At 35.0% G+C, this 22,630-nt stretch overlaps 2 protein-coding genes and 1 long non-coding RNA gene across 5 annotated transcripts; 1 reads left to right on the forward strand and 2 right to left on the reverse strand.

Annotated features, from left to right (window-relative positions):
* Nucleotides 1-694: 694 nt before the first annotated feature.
* LOC117682768 (laminin subunit beta-1) lies at nucleotides 695-21,201 on the reverse strand. Its single transcript, XM_066082987.1, has 10 exons — nucleotides 21,125-21,201; nucleotides 5,315-5,545; nucleotides 4,891-5,145; nucleotides 4,619-4,756; nucleotides 4,259-4,399; nucleotides 2,917-3,051; nucleotides 2,277-2,411; nucleotides 1,941-2,078; nucleotides 1,815-1,850; nucleotides 695-1,722 (listed from the first exon to the last, which is right to left on the reverse strand). Exons 1-10 carry the CDS (start codon nucleotides 21,189-21,191, stop codon nucleotides 1,511-1,513), a joined length of 1,488 nt encoding a protein of 495 aa, XP_065939059.1. The 5' UTR covers nucleotides 21,192-21,201; the 3' UTR covers nucleotides 695-1,510.
* Nucleotides 5,881-18,113, forward strand: LOC109620258 (uncharacterized). Of its 3 annotated transcripts, none has more exons than XM_066082985.1 (3): nucleotides 5,881-7,171; nucleotides 7,426-8,560; nucleotides 13,653-18,113. In XM_066082985.1, the coding sequence occupies exons 2-3, from the start codon at nucleotides 7,594-7,596 to the stop codon at nucleotides 14,693-14,695; spliced, it is 2,010 nt and encodes a 669-aa protein (XP_065939057.1). In that variant the 5' UTR covers nucleotides 5,881-7,171; nucleotides 7,426-7,593; the 3' UTR covers nucleotides 14,696-18,113. The 3 variants fall into 3 exon arrangements, with proteins under 3 accessions (XP_065939057.1, XP_065939058.1, XP_019927843.3); XM_066082986.1 differs by having other exon boundaries at nucleotides 16,157-18,113; XM_020072284.3 differs by having other exon boundaries at nucleotides 5,881-7,049.
* Nucleotides 18,460-20,926, reverse strand: LOC136274943 (uncharacterized). The gene is made up of 2 exons (XR_010713396.1): nucleotides 19,762-20,926; nucleotides 18,460-19,385 (listed from the first exon to the last, which is right to left on the reverse strand). It is a non-coding gene; the product is annotated as an uncharacterized lncRNA (long non-coding RNA).
* Nucleotides 21,202-22,630: the final 1,429 nt, after the last annotated feature.

Consider the following 22,630-nt stretch of genomic DNA (forward strand, 5'->3'; position numbering starts at 1 on the left):
TATTCATATAGTCTGAACCTAAATATAGGGTTTTATCAGGATTTATTTGGTGTTCTAATAGTTGTATCCATTTTGCCTTCTTGCCATTTACAATTCGTTTGATCCATGATGATTTCAATATAATAATCTATATCAACCATTTTCAGTCCCCCCCCCCATTTCATAGTCTTGTGTAATTTGTTTTCTTTTAACTTTATCAACCTTGGGATTCCAGAGACAGTTAAAAAGTATTTCTTTTTGTTGTTTTAGAAAATAACTTGAGGGAGCAGGTAATGAGATAAAAAGATGATTCTTCTCAATTAAAAGGAGATTAAGACTGTCTAAAAATGGCCACGATCATCAAAGCGTCTGAAGACTAGTTTATAAAAGAAAACAAGTAAATTTGATGCAAATTATTCATACTTGTACCATCTTTCTCCAAAAGCAGTTTTTAAACAGATGCCTGCAACATGGCAATTTTACAATCAATAACTAATGTAGAGTTATTGTTAAAGAAACATATATTTTTTTAATAATTTCAATTTACATTATTCTCAGTTTTAAAAGATCTAGAACCGATCTGAGATGACATTTTTATATTTTATTTTTAAGTACTAAATGGTGAACCTATGTATTTTGAATGATTCAACAACATTTAAATGTTAGAATTCTAGTTACAAGCAAGATACAGAGGACAGAAGCCGTTGATGTGTAAACAAAGCTCGTGACTTTTATTTGTTCACAAATAAAGAAATAACCATTTTATCGACACAAATAACAATACTTTTATCACAACATAAAGCAACGTTAGATTGAAACTTATACCAATAGAACACATGTGTAAACTATAACAGGACTCGGGCTTTTTTTTTCAAAACAAAAAATTCTTATCTCTGTAACTCTCTTGTAACTTCATATTTGCTTTTCAAATATTTGACTAAGCATTGAAAACATCCTTTTGACCATTTTAGACAATTAAATGAAAATTTGAGTCCAAATTCTGTCAAAGTTTTATTAAAGTATAAATATTACAGACTATTTGGTTCTTGAGAGGAAGATTATTGAAACACTGCATTCTTTTTTTTTTTACTCCTCCTTAATTGTCTCCCCTTTAAGAGGATATGCCACTTCATTTGATCAAAGTAGAAGCACTTCCGTTAAGTATCTTTTGTACACATTTTGTTGAAATCTGCTAATCGATTCTGGGGAAAATGAGAAGTACTAGTACCAATGGACAATTTTTAAGTGCACTTGAGACTTCGGCTCAGGTGAGCTTAAATAATATTTAAACGCTAATGACATTTACATTTACCAGTATAATTATCATGACAACAAATGTATTTTTTTGTCAAACACAATAAGAATCATTCTTTTAAAAAGATGTGTAATAATAATAAACAAAGAGCAAAAATTAATCACAAATAATAAACTACTTATAACAGTTTAAACCATTCCCTAAAAAATAGGGTTAACTCTTTTTTTTCAGTGCCAACAAATCACAGGTTTCAAAACAATCCTTGTTTCCTAGAACCTAAAGAAGAGCAAGTGTTGTCTGAGAGTCTTCTGATTCTTTTTCTGTTTCAGGGGAGTATTGGTTTTCTGTTTCGGAAATGTCCGATGGTTTTTCAGTGGCATGCTGTAAGGAACCGCGCCGCTTCGAATCAAATATGAAGAAAAGTACTAATCCGATTAGAACTATAACAAGAACTATCAAAACCACTGATAACGTAGTAAACCTGGGCTCTAAAAGGGAAGATGTATACAAATTATTCTTCTACTAAAATAAAATTGTTTGAAAAAAAACATGTGTTGCTTGTATTGTTATTATGACTTACTTTCTGGTTTCTCTTGTTCGTCAGAGTCGGTGATCACTTGACAAAGGTAAATCGAAAATTAGACTGTAAATCATTTTGTGAAAAAATTGGAAAAGTGTGTACGACTGTAATTATGACGTCACTTACCTGTAAGGCAGTGTTTGCCTGTCCACCCATCCACACACCCACTAGGACAGTCCCCAGTATCCATAGAACACGGTTTGTCGTGCTTACAATGTCCACAGTCAAAAGCACAGTTAGGACCGTATTTATACGGTTCACAGTCTAACAAGTCAATCAAAGTGAATCAAATTAATTTTCCAATTTGTAATCAGTTTTGATATTCCTTACGACACAGTATATATCATTGTTAGGTATTTGCATTTGTCTTAACCAATTAGAATGTAATTCAGGATTGATATGCCAATTAAGAAACTTCCTAGTACATATATTTGTTATGATAAATCAGCAATAGCATACTACCTGTGCAATAAGGTACAACCCAGTGATCTCTGCATCCGTTTGGACATAACCCAGAAGTCTGGTTACATCCTGCACCATTTTTACATTTCCCACACTCTGTCTCACAGTCGTCTCCATAGAAACCAGGAACACAGTCTATAGTTTAAAAGATGATGTGACTATTTATTTCCTCAGTCAAATTTTTCAATCATCACGTGTAAAAAATATCTCATTATCTAATTATCATGTGTGAACACTATGACATGTGCCTGCAGAACCGGAACTTAGTCATTTATTTTGTTTGTTATTTGTCAGATTTATCATAGCACAAATAAACCCGCCAAATTATTGCTTGTATAAGTATACCAACATATCTTGATTGCTTAAAGTTGTCTGTTTCAAATCGTAAACCATTTCTTTTACTAGTATTTGATGTGGCATATGTCATTTGTTTTTAATCATATGATGTCTATCAGGCACACATTCAATATAATAACAATCGAGTAGAAAGCTGAGACTTAGTCGTAGCTGTTCGAAATTGATATTTTTACACTGTTATTTGTATTGATGTTTACATGAAAGATATACAACAAGCAATTATGCATTATGCATATTGTCTATGAATATCATACTAAACTATAAATTATGTGTATTCAGATACCTTGACATAACGGTTGTAGGTAATTTGCCTGACATCCATTTGTACAGTGTCCACTGATTTTATCACAAACTCCGTCATTCACACATGAACCACATCTACCACTGCAATTTCTGTTGTAAAATCCGTCGATGCAGTCTGGAAAAAGGTTGATTTGATTTGGAAATGAGTTATCTATTTTATTTTTTATAGTGGAACTCAAAGATACTAATTCATTGAAACAAGGAATGAAAAGTACAAAAGAAAGAGAGAGAACATGTATCGAATGTAGATCGTAGAGCGTAAGAGCATGTTAAAGGTAAAGGTTGAAAAGCATTTTGGATTCATTCGAGATGCTAATCATATGTACGTATTCATAAGTGTCGTTTAATTAAGGTGGCAGAGAATAGTTTTTTAAAGCAGATAGTGCTCATATATATATGATCCAAATTTTAAGTGGATTTTTTCATTTTGCTTAAATTGGTTTACAAATTGCTGCAAGGGACATATGATATGGTCCTGACTCTTGAGAATGTTTTAAGAATTCAGAATGAACAAGTACAGCTTACATGTAGCACTACATAGAATACTAAAGAAGGTCTCGAAGTATTCTTTAAAAATTGCCCTTTTTGCATTTTCATGGGTCCAGCACCACGGTTATATCTACACATGCAAATTAACGCCAATTATTGGTGGGGTCAATCACTTACAGTGACATTTCGTGTTCTGAACCCATCCTACTTTTCAAGCACAAAACTGAAAGTGAAAATTCTGGCCACAGTTTCGCATTTTCATTACATATCTAATGAAAAGTTCTACCAGTACTACATGTAATTAATTATATATAAGTGTCATTTATTAATGAAATGAACATGAGCTCCTCTATCCTCAAAATGAATGCATGAATATTCTTGCAATTTATACCCCTCAAAAAACCAGCTAAACCTCAGGTTCTCCCTTTATTTCAAAATTTCGTACGAAACTATCCTGTGCCACCTAAACTTCCTCACTTTCAAACGTTGTAGATCGTGAACTCATACGGAAGCTAGAAGGCTTGCAAACTAGCCATCATATTTACCTTTTTTATATATACAGTCTTGTATACCTATAAACCATTATTTATTTATTTTTTTTAAATCATATATTTTACCTGAAGAATACGTATATTTTATCAAGATCTTTAAACATTTGGCTCTTCTTTCTACGTAGATCAATTATATAAACACGACCATCGCGCTCTGTTTACACCATACCGTCAGTTTTATTATACCATATGCCCTGTCATACAGTACCTTCACAGAACTGTCCGGTCCAGTTACACCTTACCGTCAGTTTTATTTATACCTTATGCCCTGTCATACAGTACCTTCACAGAACTGTCCGGTCCACTTATCCTCACATCCCTGGTCACATCGACCCGTCAACTTATTACAGGGGGCACCGCCCTGACATCTCCCCGGGCACCTGACACACATCCCACTGGAAATGTATGTCCCGTTACTGCACACTGAAACAGTAAGAGACAGAAGTACATGATCAATAGAAAAACATTTATATAAATGAAAAAATAAATAAATAAACTGCAATAATAACATACATATATTAATTAATAACTGCATATTTTATTCTTTGTGTTTCTCCTATGCATCTTGCATAATATTTATTATTTGTGTCCTTTAATTACACCCAAAATGGTTTTATTTGATATCGTTCATAAAGTTTTTACCTATGCAGTCCAGAGTAAGAGCATTAGGATCGGAACATCCGTGTATGCAGGAGCCATTGAATGCGTCACAGTGCTGATCCTTACATTTGTTTGAACATTCACTAAGGCACCCAACTCCATACCTGTTCTGATTGCAGCCTGAAACAAGATTTCGTGTATAAGCATGTGATCTTGAAGGTCGTGATATAAAATTTTCTATTTGTATTTTTGACATTCAAATTTATTTTTAAATTTAAAAAAAACAAGGTTGTAGATTAAAAAATTACACTTACCCATTACATTAACTTCACATATATCAATCGTAGTATACAAGGAATCAGCGGCTTGACAAGAAGAAGTGAATCCCGGCGGTCGCATGTTTATAAACACTACCCCTTGTGCTACCCTGTTGACCGTTATATTCATGGCCGATGCCGGACACCCGGATAGAGGATCGTGGTAATACACCAGGTGTTTGGTGTCACTCGGCGGGTTGAAGACTTGTGTGTCGTAGGTATATAGAGAGAAACCCGTTGCATTTCTGTAAGCTTATGAAAAATTCCATTCTTTTCGACATGTTCTTTATTTTTTGGTGCTCAAAAATTAATAGACTTCCTGGTAATTGTTAAAATCTCTCTCTCTCTCTCTCTCTCTCTCTCTCTCTCTCTCTCTCTCTCTGTTTTGAAGTAATTGTTATATAAAATCTCTATGTTTTACCATCGGATCTGAAGTATATTTCCAGGTACGCTATATTAAATGGTCGCAGTAACCACACCTTCCACCAGACAGAGGCGTAATGGTGAGAGATATCTGTTATAGCACACGAGTTTAACGTGTAGTTCTGACGTGTATCTCCGTCTATTGCCTTACTGGCGGTCCAAGCCGGATTGGCAGGACTAGCGCTCATGGTCGCTACTCCGTTTAATCCTTGGTCTTGAACAAGGTTAACTGCAAAAAGTAACAAGTTGACACAAGTAACGAAACAACGGCCAAAAACCAACTATAGCATTGTTTAACTGAATCATACACGAATCTGAAATCAGTGAAATACAGACCGGAAAAAAATATCGAGTTCTAAAATTGAGTCTATTTCAACAACAAAGAACAAAGTTTCGATACAAAACGTGTGGTGAGCAACTTTCAAGAATCCGCAGAAACGGAAATATCTTAAAAGGTTCATACCAAATAATCAAGTTAAACCATATTTTGGCGACCGGTATTGTTATAGTCTAAGTATTGTCTTTTATTAATTTTCAATCTAAAGTTGAAAATGATTACATGACAAATTTGTCGTGGAGAAAAACTTACAGTTTTTCAATATACTTATTCATCTCTGAAATATGTATTTAAATTTAGTAATTCAAACAGTTAAATTTTCATTTCTTTGAAATATATTTTATGATAAATTTAACTATTACAGAATTTAATGATTTTGGTGCTTTAAGAAAAAAACGTTCAGAAATTTTTATGTATTTTATTTTAGCTTTTGTCTGGTTACTCTGAGGTGTCATTTTATTTATTGCACATGTCAACTTTATATTATCGGGTATGCCAAACTTAAGGTTTCTTTGTTCTCCTGATAAATGTTTTTCGAACGTGGGCTTCACAAGATTTTTGAGGTAATTTTGTTGTAAATGTTTTTATAGCATCCATTTGATTTAGTCCATGAGTGATAAGTTCTTTGTTACGGGATTAACGATGCCCCTAGAATTATTTACCTGGCCAAGTGTTGTTTAATTAGTTGCGTCACAAAGACTTATAGATTAAGTGGACACGCATTGACCAAATGTTCTTTTGTAATCTAATTCTTTTTTTTTGGACAACCAATATCTCCAGAATCATTTTGATTGGTTAAAAAGGACATCTTAGAAATTTGATTCAAACAGGTTGCGCGTCCCGGTTGGTCACTTTTCATCATTGAATAAAACCAGCCGGACGTTTGCTTTATTCCTGCCTTCTTTTAATCTATCTAGGTAACTTTAGTTCTATTTTTCTTAGGTAATTAATTATTGTGGTTAAACTTTAAAATCATTCGAATTAAGAAATTTTAGAGCTTGAAATTAATTTAGTAAAGGATTTAATTAAAAGTTTTATTTTTTTTTTAATTTTGGTCATTGCTCACTTTGGTCTTTGCCTAAGTTAGAAATAATTATAGTGTAGTTAGTTACCTTTGTATACATCACTAATGCAAACCTGTTTACAGAGTGAAGGTATGTAGTGAAATAGTTTTTATGTTGCACAGTAAAATTTGTAAATTTTTATGTTCAATGGGATCGGGATCGAGGTGCAAATTATTGCCAAAAATGGACAGACTTACTTTCATTATTGTTAGAAAATATTAGTGAGATGATCGCCGATGTGTTATTAATGATCTATTACATAATAATGGCATTTATATTCTCAAAAGCATTTAAGCATTATGCATGTTTTCGCATTTTTGAAGCAATGTCAGGTAAAGTAGAATTTGCAAAGCTTTTCAGTTATTTGTATTACGTAATCGATCGCCGAGTCTCTGATCCCAACTTTATTGGTTACATTGTTTACATGAAAAAGTATAGAAAAAGGTTATGTCAGGTTTGTTTTATAACATTGTTTTATTTTTGGTTTGATTTAATCCAGATATTGATTTATGATATGTTGTTTAATTTCTTTTTATTATACCTTTAACATGTTTAAATTAAGTAACTTTGATGGAATGAAATTTGTAATAACATTGGTAAATTTGTAAGGCCTTGAGTCGCTCTTTATAGCTTTGTTGGTCACTTTTCATCATTGAATAAAACCAGCCGGACGTTTGCTTTATTCCTGCCTTCTTTTAATCTATCTAGCCTCAACAAACGGATACATCCATTGGGTTGAGAAGCTGCCCAAGTCTTTGTTTATAACCAAAATAACAAGACGAATAACAAAAGGGTGTGACTGGTGGAGTAGTGGAACGATCCGAGCTTTTTCCCCAGATTCCAGATTCATCATAATATTATATCATCACTGTTACCATGCCAGGCCCATCAAACATGGAATTGAGAAGTTCCTCTCAGCAAGGCAGAATACAGGAGGAACAATCAGAACAAGGGATCACTGAAGCCACAGCTTCAGTCAATGAAGTAGAGGCCCTGCGGAGACAGCTGGAGACCTTAAAAGCATCCAGAGATGCAGAGTATCGCCGGAGAAGAGAATTGGAGGAGCAAATTGACAGACAACCTCAACCGGTAGCTACACCAAGGCAGGTTTGGGAGCCAGCACCCAGAATCCCAGTGCCACAAATGGACAAATTTGATGGCAATACCCCTGTGTCAGAATGGTGGACCACATTTATGGCCTACATCGCCCTACATTCAATCACCGAGGCCAAAGCCATAAAACTATTGCCATTCTATTTGATGGGAATAGCCCTTCAATTCTTCACACACTTGGACAGCTTGTCAAAAACCTCACTAACCAGCATCAGGGATGCTTTCTTTTCTAGATTCCGACCGACAGTCCCCATAAGTCAAGCTTTGATGCGGGTGAAGCAGGGAGCCGACGAATCTGTGGATAAATACCTATACCGAGTGAGGAAACTGGCTGCTGACTGCTCAATGGAAGAGGACAGCATCACATACTTCGCTCGAGAGGGTCTTCTTCAGAACCTGAGGGTAATAGTGGTCCCACAGAACCCAAAGTCCCTGGAAGACCTCCGAAAAATGGCAGCCCTTGCAGAGGAAGCTACTGGTAAGGATACCGACACCCCGCCTACTGACCTAAAGACGGCCCTTGCGGAGGGAATCAAAATCGCCCTTGCCAGTGTGGATGCTGCAGTGGAGACCAAGGTCCGAAACCACTTAGACGATCAGCTTGCAGATGTCAATGGTGTGTTTGCAGGCCAAACCCAACAACGAAGGCCCCAACCAGTCTCAAGGGACAGGGACAACTTCAGACAGACTAACAGGAGCAGAGAGCCAGGACCTTGCTTCAGATGTGGGGGTAAGTCCTGTTTTGACAAGTCGAAATGCCCTGCTAATGATCAATTTTGTTCTTATTGTGGTGTCAAGAATCATTTAGTTAAAGTATGTCACAAGAGGTTTATCGAAAATTCCCTTCAATTTAATCAAAATCGTTAGGGGTGCGAGCCTGTCCATAGGCATTTGTCTAAGGATGGGCACAAAGGCAAAAGCCATGAAATTTGTTTAGTATCTTCACTAAAGGAAAATAAAGTGCTTATTAATGTAGGAAACAAAAGAATTCGTGCTCTATTAGACACTGGTGCTAGTATAACAATTGTAAGTCAGGAATTTTTAGGTAAGACTTGCTATAAAGACTCTCCCCTTTTAAGTGCTAAACATCCAAAAGTCAAAGGTGTCACAGGAAACTATTTAAAGGTGCTGGGAATGTTAGATATAGAAATATTTATTGATGGTATGGTGTTTGTTCACTCTGTGCATGTCATACAAGATCTTCATTATTCCTTCATACTTGGCTTAGACTTTTTGAGAACCAATCATGCCAATATTGACTATGCAACTAACACATTGAACATAGATACTAAGACTAACATGCATGTTTGTCCCATTATTGCTGATACTGGGTTAGCTAGAGCCATTGGCAATGTCATTATTCCCAAGCGTAGTGAAACAACTATCAGAGTTAAGATTTCTAGGTGTGTAGAAGGTGAAGAGGTGTTGTTAGAGCCCGTGCCAGCACTAGCTCTTAAACATATAATTGCTGCTAAATGCATTGTCACGGTGCACAATCATGGTGCATATCTGAAGGTCATGAACCCTACTTATAATGACATCAATCTTACCCATAATCAAGTACTTGCTACAGTACAAGAACTATCCAAAGGTAAGGTTATACCCCTAGAAGAAGAAAGTGTCACCAACATTAATACTGTGAGTATGGGAACAGAGAAGTCAGAGTGCAAATCTGATTTACAGTTTGACCTCTCTGATTCTGATCTAACTGAAATTCAAAAACAAAATCTTCAGAAGTTTTTAGTTGGTTACAGAGATATATTTTCTGCTGACTTGTCTGAGCTAGGGAAGACCAGTTTGTACAAACACAAAATTGAGACCTTCCCTGGATCCAAGCCAGTCAGAAAACAGTTCTATAGAACTTCACCTCAAACCGCTAAGGAAATCCGAAGGCAGGTCGATGAAATGCTCAAGCATGACATCATCCAGCCTTCGAATTCTGAGTGGCATTCTCCAGTTGTCATGGTTAGGAAAAAGAATGGACAGATGAGATTTGCATGTGATTACAGAGCTCTGAATAAGATCACAGTCCCAATGTCCTTTCCTTTGCCTCACCTTGAAACTGTTTTTGATGCTATTGGTGAAACTAAAGCTCAATACTTCACAAATCTTGATTTTCGATCTGCATTTTGGCAGGTAGAAATGAGCCCATGTTCACAGCATAAAGCCGCATTTATAACCCAAGATGGAGTGTATGAGTGGAAAAGGATGCCATTCGGGTTGATGAATTCACCCATTTCCTTTCAGACACTCATGTCAGGGGTTCTTAGGGAAATGAACTTCAGGTCTGTACTTGTGTACATTGATGATGTATTGATTTTCTCCAAGGACTTTTCAACCCATCTTAGAGACATTGCTCAGGTTTTCAGTAAGCTACGTGAAGCTGGCCTGACCTTACAACCTTCAAAGTGTCACTTTGCTGTCAAACAGTTGAAGTTTTTGGGTCATGTCATCTCACGTCATGGGGTTGAAGTTGATCCAGAAAAAAACAAAGCAGTCAATGAATTTCCTGTCCCCAGAAAACAAAAACATGTCAGAAGTTTCTTGGGTATGGCCAATTATTATCGCAAGTTCATTCACAATTATGCTAAAATAGCTACTCCCCTAAATGCACTCCTACGACACGATGTACGCTTTCAATGGACCTCCGAATGCCAAACTGCCTTTGAAACTCTCAAAAGTGCCCTTATTTCTGCACCTATACTTTCTTATCCTGATCCTCAGAAATCTTTCATCTTAACCTGCGATGCGTCAGACAAAGCTATAGGTTATTATCTAAGTCAGCAATCCTCAGACAAAAAGGAACATGTTATCGCCTATGGAGGTAAGGCCTTATCTAAGGAGGAAAAACGTTATACCACTTCTGAAAAAGAGCTCTTAGCTGTAGTAAAGGGAGTGGAAGCATATCGACCCTATCTTGTGGGAGGTAAGTTCACCATATATACAGATCACAGAGCACTAGTCTGGTTAAAGTCTGCCAAACACACAGGTAGGTTAGAACGTTGGGCATTGAAATTGCAGGAGTATGATTTTGAAATCATCCATAGACCAGGTAAGAACAACTTTGTAGCTGATGCTCTCAGCAGACGCCCTTACCCAGAGGAGCAAGAGAATATTACTATTGCCACACCTCCTATCAATTCCATCTGTCTGACAGAATCTTCTGATGAAGAAAATGACATTGAAAAGGTATGTGTGCAAGTAAATTTATTCTATGACCCTTCTGAAACTGATATAGTAGTCCTAGAAGAAGATCACCTACAACCAGTGTTAGATAATAGAAAATCACTTGCTCAATTACAACGGGAATGTCCAGACTTCAAGGATATTATAAGGTATGTAGAAAAGCAAGAACTGCCTCAAGACACTTCTAAACATAACAGTAAAGTAGCCGAGTCTAAACACTATTCTATAGTGAATGGTATTCTGACCCATCTTTTTCAAAGACGCTGTAGCAGACAACCAGAGGAAATGAGATATATAACACAGATAGCTCTTCCTAAAGTCTTGCGACTAGATGCACTTAAACAATATCACGATAGTTTGGCAGATGGTGGACACTTAGGAATAGAAAAGGTACGTGCTTCCTTGATACAGCGATACTTTTGGCCACGGATGCATCAAGACATAGTGGACTATGTCAAATCCTGTTCCAGATGTCAATTTGCCAAGAGGAACTACAATCCTGTGAAGCCACCCATGCAACCCATGCCTGCTAGAGAAAGGTTTGAATGCTGGCAAATAGATATTTTAGGTCCGCTACACAAGAGTCCTGAAGGATATGAGAATATCCTATTGTGTATTGATGCTGGAACCCATTGGCCAGAAGCATTCCCTCTTAAATCTCAGAATGCAAAGGAAGTTGCTAATGTTCTCTTTGAAAACATCTTTGCTCGCTATGGTGCTCCTTCAATTTTATTTTCTGACCGAGGTAGGAACTTTATGTCTAAACTTATCAATGCTCTCTGTGAAATATTTGACATTTCTCAGCATCATACCAGTGCATATCACCCCAATACCAATGGGTTAGTTGAACGCCAGAATAGTGTCATAGCTCAATCTCTTCGTGCATATTGTGATAAGGATCAACAATTATGGCCCAAGTTTCTCCCTGGTATTTTAATGTCCTTCAGAAAATCTGTCTCTTCTCATTCTACTGAGTTCTCTCCCTTCCATATGATGTTTGGTAAAGAGATGAGATTACCATTTGACGTAGATTTACAACCTAAGGACAACTTAAGTCAGGACACACGGGAATATCTAAGAGAGTTCATGTCACGTCTCAAAATATCCCATGAGATTGGACAGAAAAATGTGGAATATCACCAGCAGAGGAACAAAGAGAGATATGACCGAACAGCAAAAACACCTCACTTTAAGATTGGTGACACTGTACTGACAACAACTCATCAAGTGCCTAAAGGTCAGTCCTCCAAACTATGGGATAAGTGTACTGGACCATACCAAATCGTAGGATTGGGACCAAATTATACCTACCGCTTACGTCGAATATCTGACAACAAGGTACACCCATCCTTGGTAAGTGCAATTCACTTAAAAGACTACTATCCTCCAGAAACATACAGAGCTCATCTACAACTTCCCCCATCTGATGAAGGACAAGAGGATACACAATCAACAGAAGGCAATGATGCACAATCAACAGAAGGCAATGATGCACCTGATCCACCTAACCCAGCTACACCTGATAGACCACAAAATACTCCAAATCCCACTCCTGCTCACCATCCCCTTCCTAACATTCCTGACTCAACGCCTAATTTACCACAAGATCATCCAACACCACCTGCAACAGGTAACCAGAGTACTTCTTCTCAGCCACAGGATAAAATGTGGAATATCAAAGAAATCCCAACAGCCAAATTTAAGAACAACAGAAGACTAATAAGGGTTGTATGGGAAGACGGTACAAGGACATGGGAACCAGATGAAATGTTCTCACCTGAAATGCTAGCCGATATCAACAGACGCTTTACCAAATATGGTAAACGTAAACGAACTTGTTTTGTAAAACCATCCCAATCTTAAACTCATTCCTTCATTATCATGTGTAAGAAGCTATTCTTAATCTCAGGAAACTACTCTTTATTCCAATTGTTACCATTCCATTATCTCTGAAATAGATATCCTAATTATTATCCCTTTTGTATGCAAAATTCATCCCCAAACTTATAATTGCTCTCTGTATATGCCACAGAGTTATGTTTTTTGTTCTTATGTGTAGCTATCCCATACACACTATTTATCCCATTACACACATGTATATATCCCATACTTGTGTTTATCCCAATTAAGTCATGTAAACATCCCCTACATGATATTGATCCCATTTATGACATGTATACATCCCCTACATGTTCATATTTCTTTATGTGTATGTAGATATCCCATACATCACATCTTTATTGCGCCACTTTACATGTAATGATTCCTTACATGTCTTACATCTAAAATCTTCATGTATAATTATTCCATACATGCAACAGTGTCAATACAATGGACTTCTTCTCTTCCAGTTTATTTTTGACTGCTTAGGTTAGGGTTTTGATAAGTATTGATCTTTAAGAGATTAATGAGGAGATTGCATTGGTAGAGAGTTTAATATTTTATTTTTCTAACTAAATTTGGATGACATTAGGTGTATTTTCTAAATTCTGAAAATATCAAAATTGTTGTGATGATGCCCCCCATTTTTACATTATATTATGTAGGTTATATAGTGCTAGATTGTTAGGTTGGCCACCTTGCAGTCAATGATATCATCACAACTCATTTTTTTTTCCCATTTTGGCATTTTGTAGGGTCTCTCTCATCAATCTGGTACCAACTCCTGCCTCTCATCAGTCTTTTCATGCTATCCCTAATCCCAGTAGCAGTTGCAACAAACAAAGAAGTTGAGTTTAGTCCAGTGGGAGACAACATTCATCGCCTCAACTATGGAGTAATCTTTAAGAAGGACTCAACTCTAGTTTTGTCACAAGAATATTGGACCCACACCTTTCACCTACAGCTACCCAATTCTATTAAGCCCACCAATGTCTCAACTAGGTGCAATCGTAATGAGTCTCACTGTTACAAATGGAATGATTTAGTTAGTGTTTTTCAAACTCTGCATGTTGAAACTCAAAGTCATGTCAAGGAAGTTGTGAAAACTATTAGGTCTTTAATTCCTCAAACTAATTTTCCAACAAAATCTTCAAAAAAATCCCCAAGAGCATTTTTGCCCTTTATTGGCTCTCTATCAAGAAGTCTATTTGGAACAGCCACTATAGAAGATGTTCAGTTATTAGCCCGACATGTCAATGCTCTTAATGCACGCACTACTAAATTTGCACTTGCTATGCAACAATATGATGCACATCTGTCTTCTTTCATATCCATTGTTAATAATCGCACTACTAACTTGCTTAAAGGAATTCAGTTGAATACTAAAGTTATTAACAACATTGCTGCTGCAGTTGATGCTAAATTTGTTCAAATGGAGCATGCCATGACTAATGTGTCATCTCTTTTGATTCAACAAATAAATGAGGCAAATGTATTGAGAAGCAATTTGGACAATTTACAATCTGCAATTCAAAATTTAATTGAAGGAAAGTTATCTCCCTTTCTTATTCCAAAACAAAAATTGAAATCAGTTATACAAGATATTTCAAAAATGCTCAGAACTTCACACAAAGGATTCTACCTAACTCATACTAATCCCACGTACTATTACTCACATGGTAAATTCCTCTACGCACGAAATAATAAGCATGTCTACCTATCTGTTAAATTTCCCATTTCCACCCACAAGGCCCCAAATGCAACTTTACGAAGTTACCTCCCTTCCTGTTCCTATTAATATTTCCTCATCACATGCTACCCAACTTCTTAACATGCCAAAATACTTTGCAATTACCAAGCACCATGACTACTATCTCAACCTTAAATCTGATGTTTTACTTAACTGTGTGCATGCAGGTCCCACTATCCTTTGTGATCATAACTTACCATTGAAGCCTATAACCAGTAAGGATTGCTCCATTGCACTTTTTAACAATGATGTCAAAACGATTCATAAACTCTGTAACTTTAAGTTCATTCCAAATGTGTTGAATTCCAACATCATTGAATTATCCCCAACATCTGTATTGATTTATAAGATTCAAAGTTTATCACTTGATTGCCCAAAAGAAAAGAAAGTGATTTCAGGTTGTGCATTTTGTATCATTCATGTACCATGCAAGTGTTCATTGTCAACTGATTCTTTATATTTACCCCCTCGTTTAGTGAATTGCTATCAATCCCAGCAAAATTTTACAATTCTGCATCCTTTCAACCTTGCTTTACTTCAACAATTTTTTGATGAAAACAAACTTGCAAATTTATTAGGTGATACTATATTCCCTAAGCCTATTGATTTGAAAGTCCCATTGTTTAAAATTTTTAACCATTCCATGGATAAAGTCATTGCTGATGATCACAGGTATCAATTAAGTTTAAATAAAATGGCTGAAGCAGCAAAGAAAGATGAGACAATTTTTAAGCAGTTATCAGAACCTCTTATTGATGGATTGATTAATATTCCTTCTTCCTGGCCTGACACCAATGCTATTTTAATATTTACCACTATGGGAGGAACAGTTGTCTCTCTGATTTTCTGTGTTTTGGCTTTAATCAAATTAAGAAAACTCAAAATTGAATTATTAATCTTACAACAAGTGGCACAAGCAAATTCTCAAACAATTCCTTCATTTATTTATCAAGCTAAAACAACAGCACCTGTTTTGAAAGCGCCAGTGTCTATTGAAAAGTTGTTAATTTCTGAGATTTCTTGGATTCATGCAGTTTTCACTGTTGGTTTCATCATAATTTTTATTTTGTGCATTATTATCTTTTACCTTTGGAGATCAAGACCATCTAAAGAAACAATTTTACAATTGGAAATTACATCTGGTGGTAAATGTGCAATAATTCCTCTTTTGACCTTGCCTTTGTGTCCATCTTATTACAAATTTCAGAGCCCGGTCATTAGAAATTTAACAACTTCCCCAAATTTTCTAAATTTTAAACTTTATGCAGACTGTGATCAATTCGACGTTATTGATAAACAATCTTCCAAAACAATCCAAATTCCGAAAGTAATTACTTTGAATTGGCTTAATCATTCAAATGTGACAAAAAATTTAAAACAACCATATTGTGCATATGTTATGGTTACACACCAAGGTTTTAATACAATCATAACTCCCTCCTCCTTAAGTCAAAACTCTTGTGACTTGCTTACAATTGTTTAGTTAACTAATCATACCTTCATTTTCAGCAACCAACATGAGTGAGTTTTATCTTTTTATGGGCATTAATTGACTTGAATGATAAACAGGACTTGATGATATTTGAATTCTTTTTCTGCAAATAAATATTTTTTTTCATACTGTGCAACATGTAGTGTAGTTCTATCTTATGTATATATGTTTTATTTGTTTGCTGATTTGTTTTATTTGTCTACCATTTTTGTGTTCTATAAATGCTGTTCTTCTGTTTAATAAATCAAAGAAAAACTTGATTAGCATAATGATACCTGTGAATTTTCACTATATTCAGCAACAATTTTTTTATTGCTCAATTGTAAATACTTATATTAGGTTTTTATTTTAATCTCTACTTGTTTTATTTTTGGTTTGGGGACCAAACCTATTGTGGCCAGGGGGGTAATTTGTCATGTAATCATTTTCAACTTTAGATTGAAAATTAATAAAAGACATTTGTCGTGGAGAAAAACTTACAGTTTTTCAATATACTTATTCATCTCTGAAATATGTATTTAAATTTAGTAATTCAAACAGTTAAATTTTCATTTCTTTGAAATATATTTTATGATAAATTTAACTATTACAGAATTTAATGATTTTGGTGCTTTAAGAAAAAAACGTTCAGAAATTTTTATGTATTTTATTTTAGCTTTTGTCTGGTTACTCTGAGGTGTCATTTTATTTATTGCACATGTCAACTTTATTTTATCGGGTATGCCAAACTTAAGGTTTCTTTGTTCTCCTGATAAATGTTTTTCGAACGTGGGCTTCACAAGATTTTTGAGGTAATTTTGTTGTAAATGTTTTTATAGCATCCATTTGATTTAGTCCATGAGTGATAAGTTCTTTGTTACGGGATTAACGATGCCCCTAGAATTATTTACCTGGCCAAGTGTTGTTTAATTAGTTGCGTCACAAAGACTTATAGATTAAGTGGACACGCATTGACCAAATGTTCTTTTGTAATCTAATTCTTTTTTTTTGGACAACCAATATCTCCAGAATCATTTTGATTGGTTAAAAAGGACATCTTAGAAATTTGATTCAAACAGGTTGCGCGTCCCGGTTGGTCACTTTTCATCATTGAATAAAACCAGCCGGACGTTTGCTTTATTCCTGCCTTCTTTTAATCTATCTAGGTAACTTTAGTTCTATTTTTCTTAGGTAATTAATTATTGTGGTTAAACTTTAAAATCATTCGAATTAAGAAATTTTAGAGCTTGAAATTAATTTAGTAAAGGATTTAATTAAAAGTTTTTTTTTTTTTTTAATTTTGGTCATTGCTCACTTTGGTCTTTGTCTAAGTTAGAAATAATTATAGTGTAGTTAGTTACCTTTGTATACATCACTAATGCAAACCTGTTTACAGAGTGAAGGTATGTAGTGAAATAGTTTTTATGTTGCACAGTAAAATTTGTAAATTTTTATGTTCAATGGGATCGGGATCGAGGTGCAAATTATTGCCAAAAATGGACAGACTTACTTTCATTATTGTTAGAAAATATTAGTGAGATGATCGCCGATGTGTTATTAATGATCTATTACATAATAATGGCATTTATATTCTCAAAATCATTTAAGCATTATGCATGTTTTCGCATTTTTGAAGCAATGTCAGGTAAAGTAGAATTTGCAAAGCTTTTCAGTTATTTGTATTACGTAATCGATCGCCGAGTCTCTGATCCCAACTTTATTGGTTACATTGTTTACATGAAAAAGTATAGAAAAAGGTTATGTCAGGTTTGTTTTATAACATTGTTTTATTTTTGGTTTGATTTAATCCAGATATTGATTTATGATATGTTGTTTAATTTCTTTTTATTATACCTTTAACATGTTTAAATTAAGTAACTTTGATGGAATGAAATTTGTAATAACATTGGTAAATTTGTAAGGCCTTGAGTCGCTCTTTATAGCTTTGTTGGTCACTTTTCATCATTGAATAAAACCAGCCGGACGTTTGCTTTATTCCTGCCTTCTTTTAATCTATCTAGCCTCAACAAACGGATACATCCATTGGGTTGAGAAGCTGCCCAAGTCTTTGTTTATAACCAAAATAACAAGACGAATAACAAAAGGGTGTGACTGATTCTCCACCAATTGTGACCGCATAGATTTTACGGTGCTAGTGTATTCTTCTGGATCTGTATATCCGCCGTGTGCAGTACGGACGGGGTGAGGGAATGTTGGCGTCGAGGGTATAAGGTATAAGGTTGTGGCGCGCTGTGGGCCGTAAAGTAAAAACGAAGGGTTGGTTTGCCGTATTCCCGAAGGTCCACCAGTATACAGTTCCAGAGAAATAAACCAAGTGATGAAAGATTCCGTATTTATTGGACGAGATTCAACGATGGCAACATTATAACATTTTAACAGACAGACATTTTACAAACAAGTCGGATATGGCCAGTAGTGGCCTCCGGACTCAAGACTCTGGGTGAGTCGGACGTGGCCGAGGCTGGCCGCCGTATTCCAGACTGCCGATTGACAATTGTACATAATTATTTATAAGAAACTGAACAATGAGTATAAATTGACAGGTGATGACATAAGTAAGCTGAGTGAAAGGTTCACAGATATAAAATAATTAAATAAACTCAATGAGTCTTTGATGTCCAAGACATGGAAAACTGATAATTGCACAATGTTGTTTTAAGAGATTAGCAATTTGAAATCACATATAGAGTCCGAAAAGTGTCAATCACTAAATCAACTTGTAACTTTGTAAGAAATAAATTGTGAGAAAATATTACGAAACAGATGTTGAATTTTAAAAGTAAAGTCCAAAATAAAGTTATAATTAAACAGTGAATTTTGCACGGTGATAGTTTCCCACCGCTCCGGGGAAAACACGTCCTCGTGTTTTGAATGGAAATTTCACATTTCTTCCTCTGTTCTTTGATTTTCATACACCGGTGACGGACGTCTGAGGACAGCTGAAGTTTCTACAGTTGACCGTTGTTTCCTGGTGATGAACAGAGAAACTTTCTGCATAGTTCATGGTGGCTGGAACCTTTTGTTGTCCATCGTTGTTACATTGAGTGGATGTTCAATGGGGGAACTCGCTGGCTGAAGAGGTCCAGGATCTGACTACTGCAAAATATATGCAGCAGCCCCGGGCGTTGTTGTTACCCTTAGGATTCATCCACCAATTGTACCCTTTTGTTATTCGTCTTGTTATTTTGGTTATAAACAAAGACTTGGGCAGCTTCTCAACCCAATGGATGTATCCGTTTGTTGAGGCTAGATAGATTAAAAGAAGGCAGGAATAAAGCAAACGTCCGGCTGGTTTTATTCAATGATGAAAAGTGACCAACAAAGCTATAAAGAGCGACTCAAGGCCTTACAAATTTACCAATGTTATTACAAATTTCATTCCATCAAAGTTACTTAATTTAAACATGTTAAAGGTATAATAAAAAGAAATTAAACAACATATCATAAATCAATATCTGGATTAAATCAAACCAAAAATAAAACAATGTTGTAAAACAAACCTGACATAACCTTTTTCTATACTTTTTCATGTAAACAATGTAACCAATAAAGTTGGGATCAGAGACTCGGCGATCGATTACGTAATACAAATAACTGAAAAGCTTTGCAAATTCTACTTTACCTGACATTGCTTCAAAAATGCGAAAACATGCATAATGCTTAAATGCTTTTGAGAATATAAATGCCATTATTATGTAATAGATCATTAATAACACATCGGCGATCATCTCACTAATATTTTCTAACAATAATGAAAGTAAGTCTGTCCATTTTTGGCAATAATTTGCACCTCGATCCCGATCCCATTGAACATAAAAATTTACAAATTTTACTGTGCAACATAAAAACTATTTCACTACATACCTTCACTCTGTAAACAGGTTTGCATTAGTGATGTATACAAAGGTAACTAACTACACTATAATTATTTCTAACTTAGACAAAGACCAAAGTGAGCAATGACCAAAATTAAAAAAAAAATAAAACTTTTAATTAAATCCTTTACTAAATTAATTTCAAGCTCTAAAATTTCTTAATTCGAATGATTTTAAAGTTTAACCACAATAATTAATTACCTAAGAAAAATAGAACTAAAGTTACCTAGATAGATTAAAAGAAGGCAGGAATAAAGCAAACGTCCGGCTGGTTTTATTCAATGATGAAAAGTGACCAACCGGGACGCGCAACCTGTTTGAATCAAATTTCTAAGATGTCCTTTTTAACCAATCAAAATGATTCTGGAGATATTGGTTGTCCAAAAAAAAAAAGAATTAGATTACAAAAGAACATTTGGTCAATGCGTGTCCACTTAATCTATAAGTCTTTGTGACGCAACTAATTAAACAACACTTGGCCAGGTAAATAATTCTAGGGGCATCGTTAATCCCGTAACAAAGAACTTATCACTCATGGACTAAATCAAATGGATGCTATAAAAACATTTACAACAAAATTACCTCAAAAATCTTGTGAAGCCCACGTTCGAAAAACATTTATCAGGAGAACAAAGAAACCTTAAGTTTGGCATACCCGATAAAATAAAGTTGACATGTGCAATAAATAAAATGACACCTCAGAGTAACCAGACAAAAGCTAAAATAAAATACATAAAAATTTCTGAACGTTTTTTTCTTAAAGCACCAAAATCATTAAATTCTGTAATAGTTAAATTTATCATAAAATATATTTCAAAGAAATGAAAATTTAACTGTTTGAATTACTAAATTTAAATACATATTTCAGAGATGAATAAGTATATTGAAAAACTGTAAGTTTTTCTCCACGACAGTATTCTAAGAGATAAAGAATATATAAACAGAAAGATAATAGCCTCGTTTTATTTTCGCCTTTTTTGCCCGTTACGTACATTGTACATATTCAGTATGTAACTTAAAACATCATTAAGCATAAGTCCAATACACAAAGCAAAACACATAGTGGAAGAATGAAATATCAATAATTCAGAAGTAAAGGTTAACAATTACCAAATGGTGAAGTCTCGTCTAACACAAGGAATATGGTAAACAACTTAACCACAGTGAACGACATCATTGCTATGTTATGTTCTCTCAGCTCGCTACAATCTATACAGGACAGTTATCAACTTGAAGGTAAATAAATATAGGGTGTGATTAACTATAATCATTTTTGATAATTGATAATATTTTGATAAAATGTTTTCGCGCAAACGAAACCTGTTTGTTTCAGAAATGTACTTTTACTTTCTGTTTCCGTTTTAGTAATTGGAGGCAGTTATTTTGTCTTTCTTGTTAAAATTATTACAACAAGGATAGAGACGACAAACAGTAAAATAGTAAAGGCAGTTTGCTCCTTTTTTCAAATTATATTAAAAAAATAAAGTTTTTGCTAGGTTAATAGGAGTTTCAAATAGTACTTCAGTAATTTCACTTTCAAACGCCTTATAATTACATCTTACACGGGGGATGCCTTACTGTATATATACCGGTATAAATTAAGATGAAGTGTTAACTTTAGATGCATCACCTAAATTTTACACCATTTTATTGTTCATTGAAAATTATTTTCTCTCTCTTGTTCAAGTCATGAGCGACATTGTCTCAATGTTGCATATGTATTGATGAATTAACCCCACATAGTATAAACAATTAAATTAGAAATAACACTGTTGGCTTTGCGAATCTAAGTGGTTTTGTTTGCCCTGTATGTATTTCCCCCCCAACAATTTTAACCCGAAGTGTATTCGCCCGTACTGTGTAAAAATCGGCTCGCGAAGAAAGATCTGTTTAATCTAAATGTTTTAGCTATGAAACGAAACTCAATGAAATAATCGACATGTCAAAATATAGGTTATGATAAAGTTTTAAACCATAGTCATTAGAAGATATAATGATTTACAACCTCAAAGACAAAAATCCAGATAAAAATAGTGTATTGTAGGGTATGGCAATGCCATTGTCGATATGAGAGAGAGACAGACAGACAGACAGACAGACACAGAGAGAGTTTTGTAGTGTCAAATTCAGTTTTGATTTAGAATTTGAAATTGATTTGATTTGTTACAAGCATATATAGACAATAATTAAGCCTCTAAAAGGAGAAAAGAGAGGAGGTAGCTAGGGTAGGGCAGACCAACTAGCAAGCTTTAATTTTAACGGTGTTAGCGCACCTGTGATTTACATCGACTCTCTCTCTCTCTCTCTCTCTCTCTCTCTCTCTCTCTCTCTCTCTCTCTCTCTCTCTCTCTCTCTCATCACCTAGCATTTCCTTTTCCGTGAGGGGGTTTGGGGTATTTGTGAAGTCTTACATTAGCTAGCGAAAATGATAAAAAAAAAACCATGAAATTTTCTTTAAATTGTGTGCGGATGTTGTACTCCAATAATCTGTTTTCAGTATATACATTTCAAGAGGGGGTGGGGGGGGGGGGGGCTATATAGTCCTAATTAGTTTGCCAGTTATTCTGTCCCCACTTTGTTTTCTCTTCGTTTTCCAGGGTTTTTTTATTTGGCTCG

The sequence above is a fragment of the Magallana gigas genome, chromosome 4 (assembly GCF_963853765.1).
Source record: "Magallana gigas chromosome 4, xbMagGiga1.1, whole genome shotgun sequence".
NCBI classification, from domain to species: Eukaryota; Metazoa; Mollusca; class Bivalvia; order Ostreida; family Ostreidae; genus Magallana; species Magallana gigas.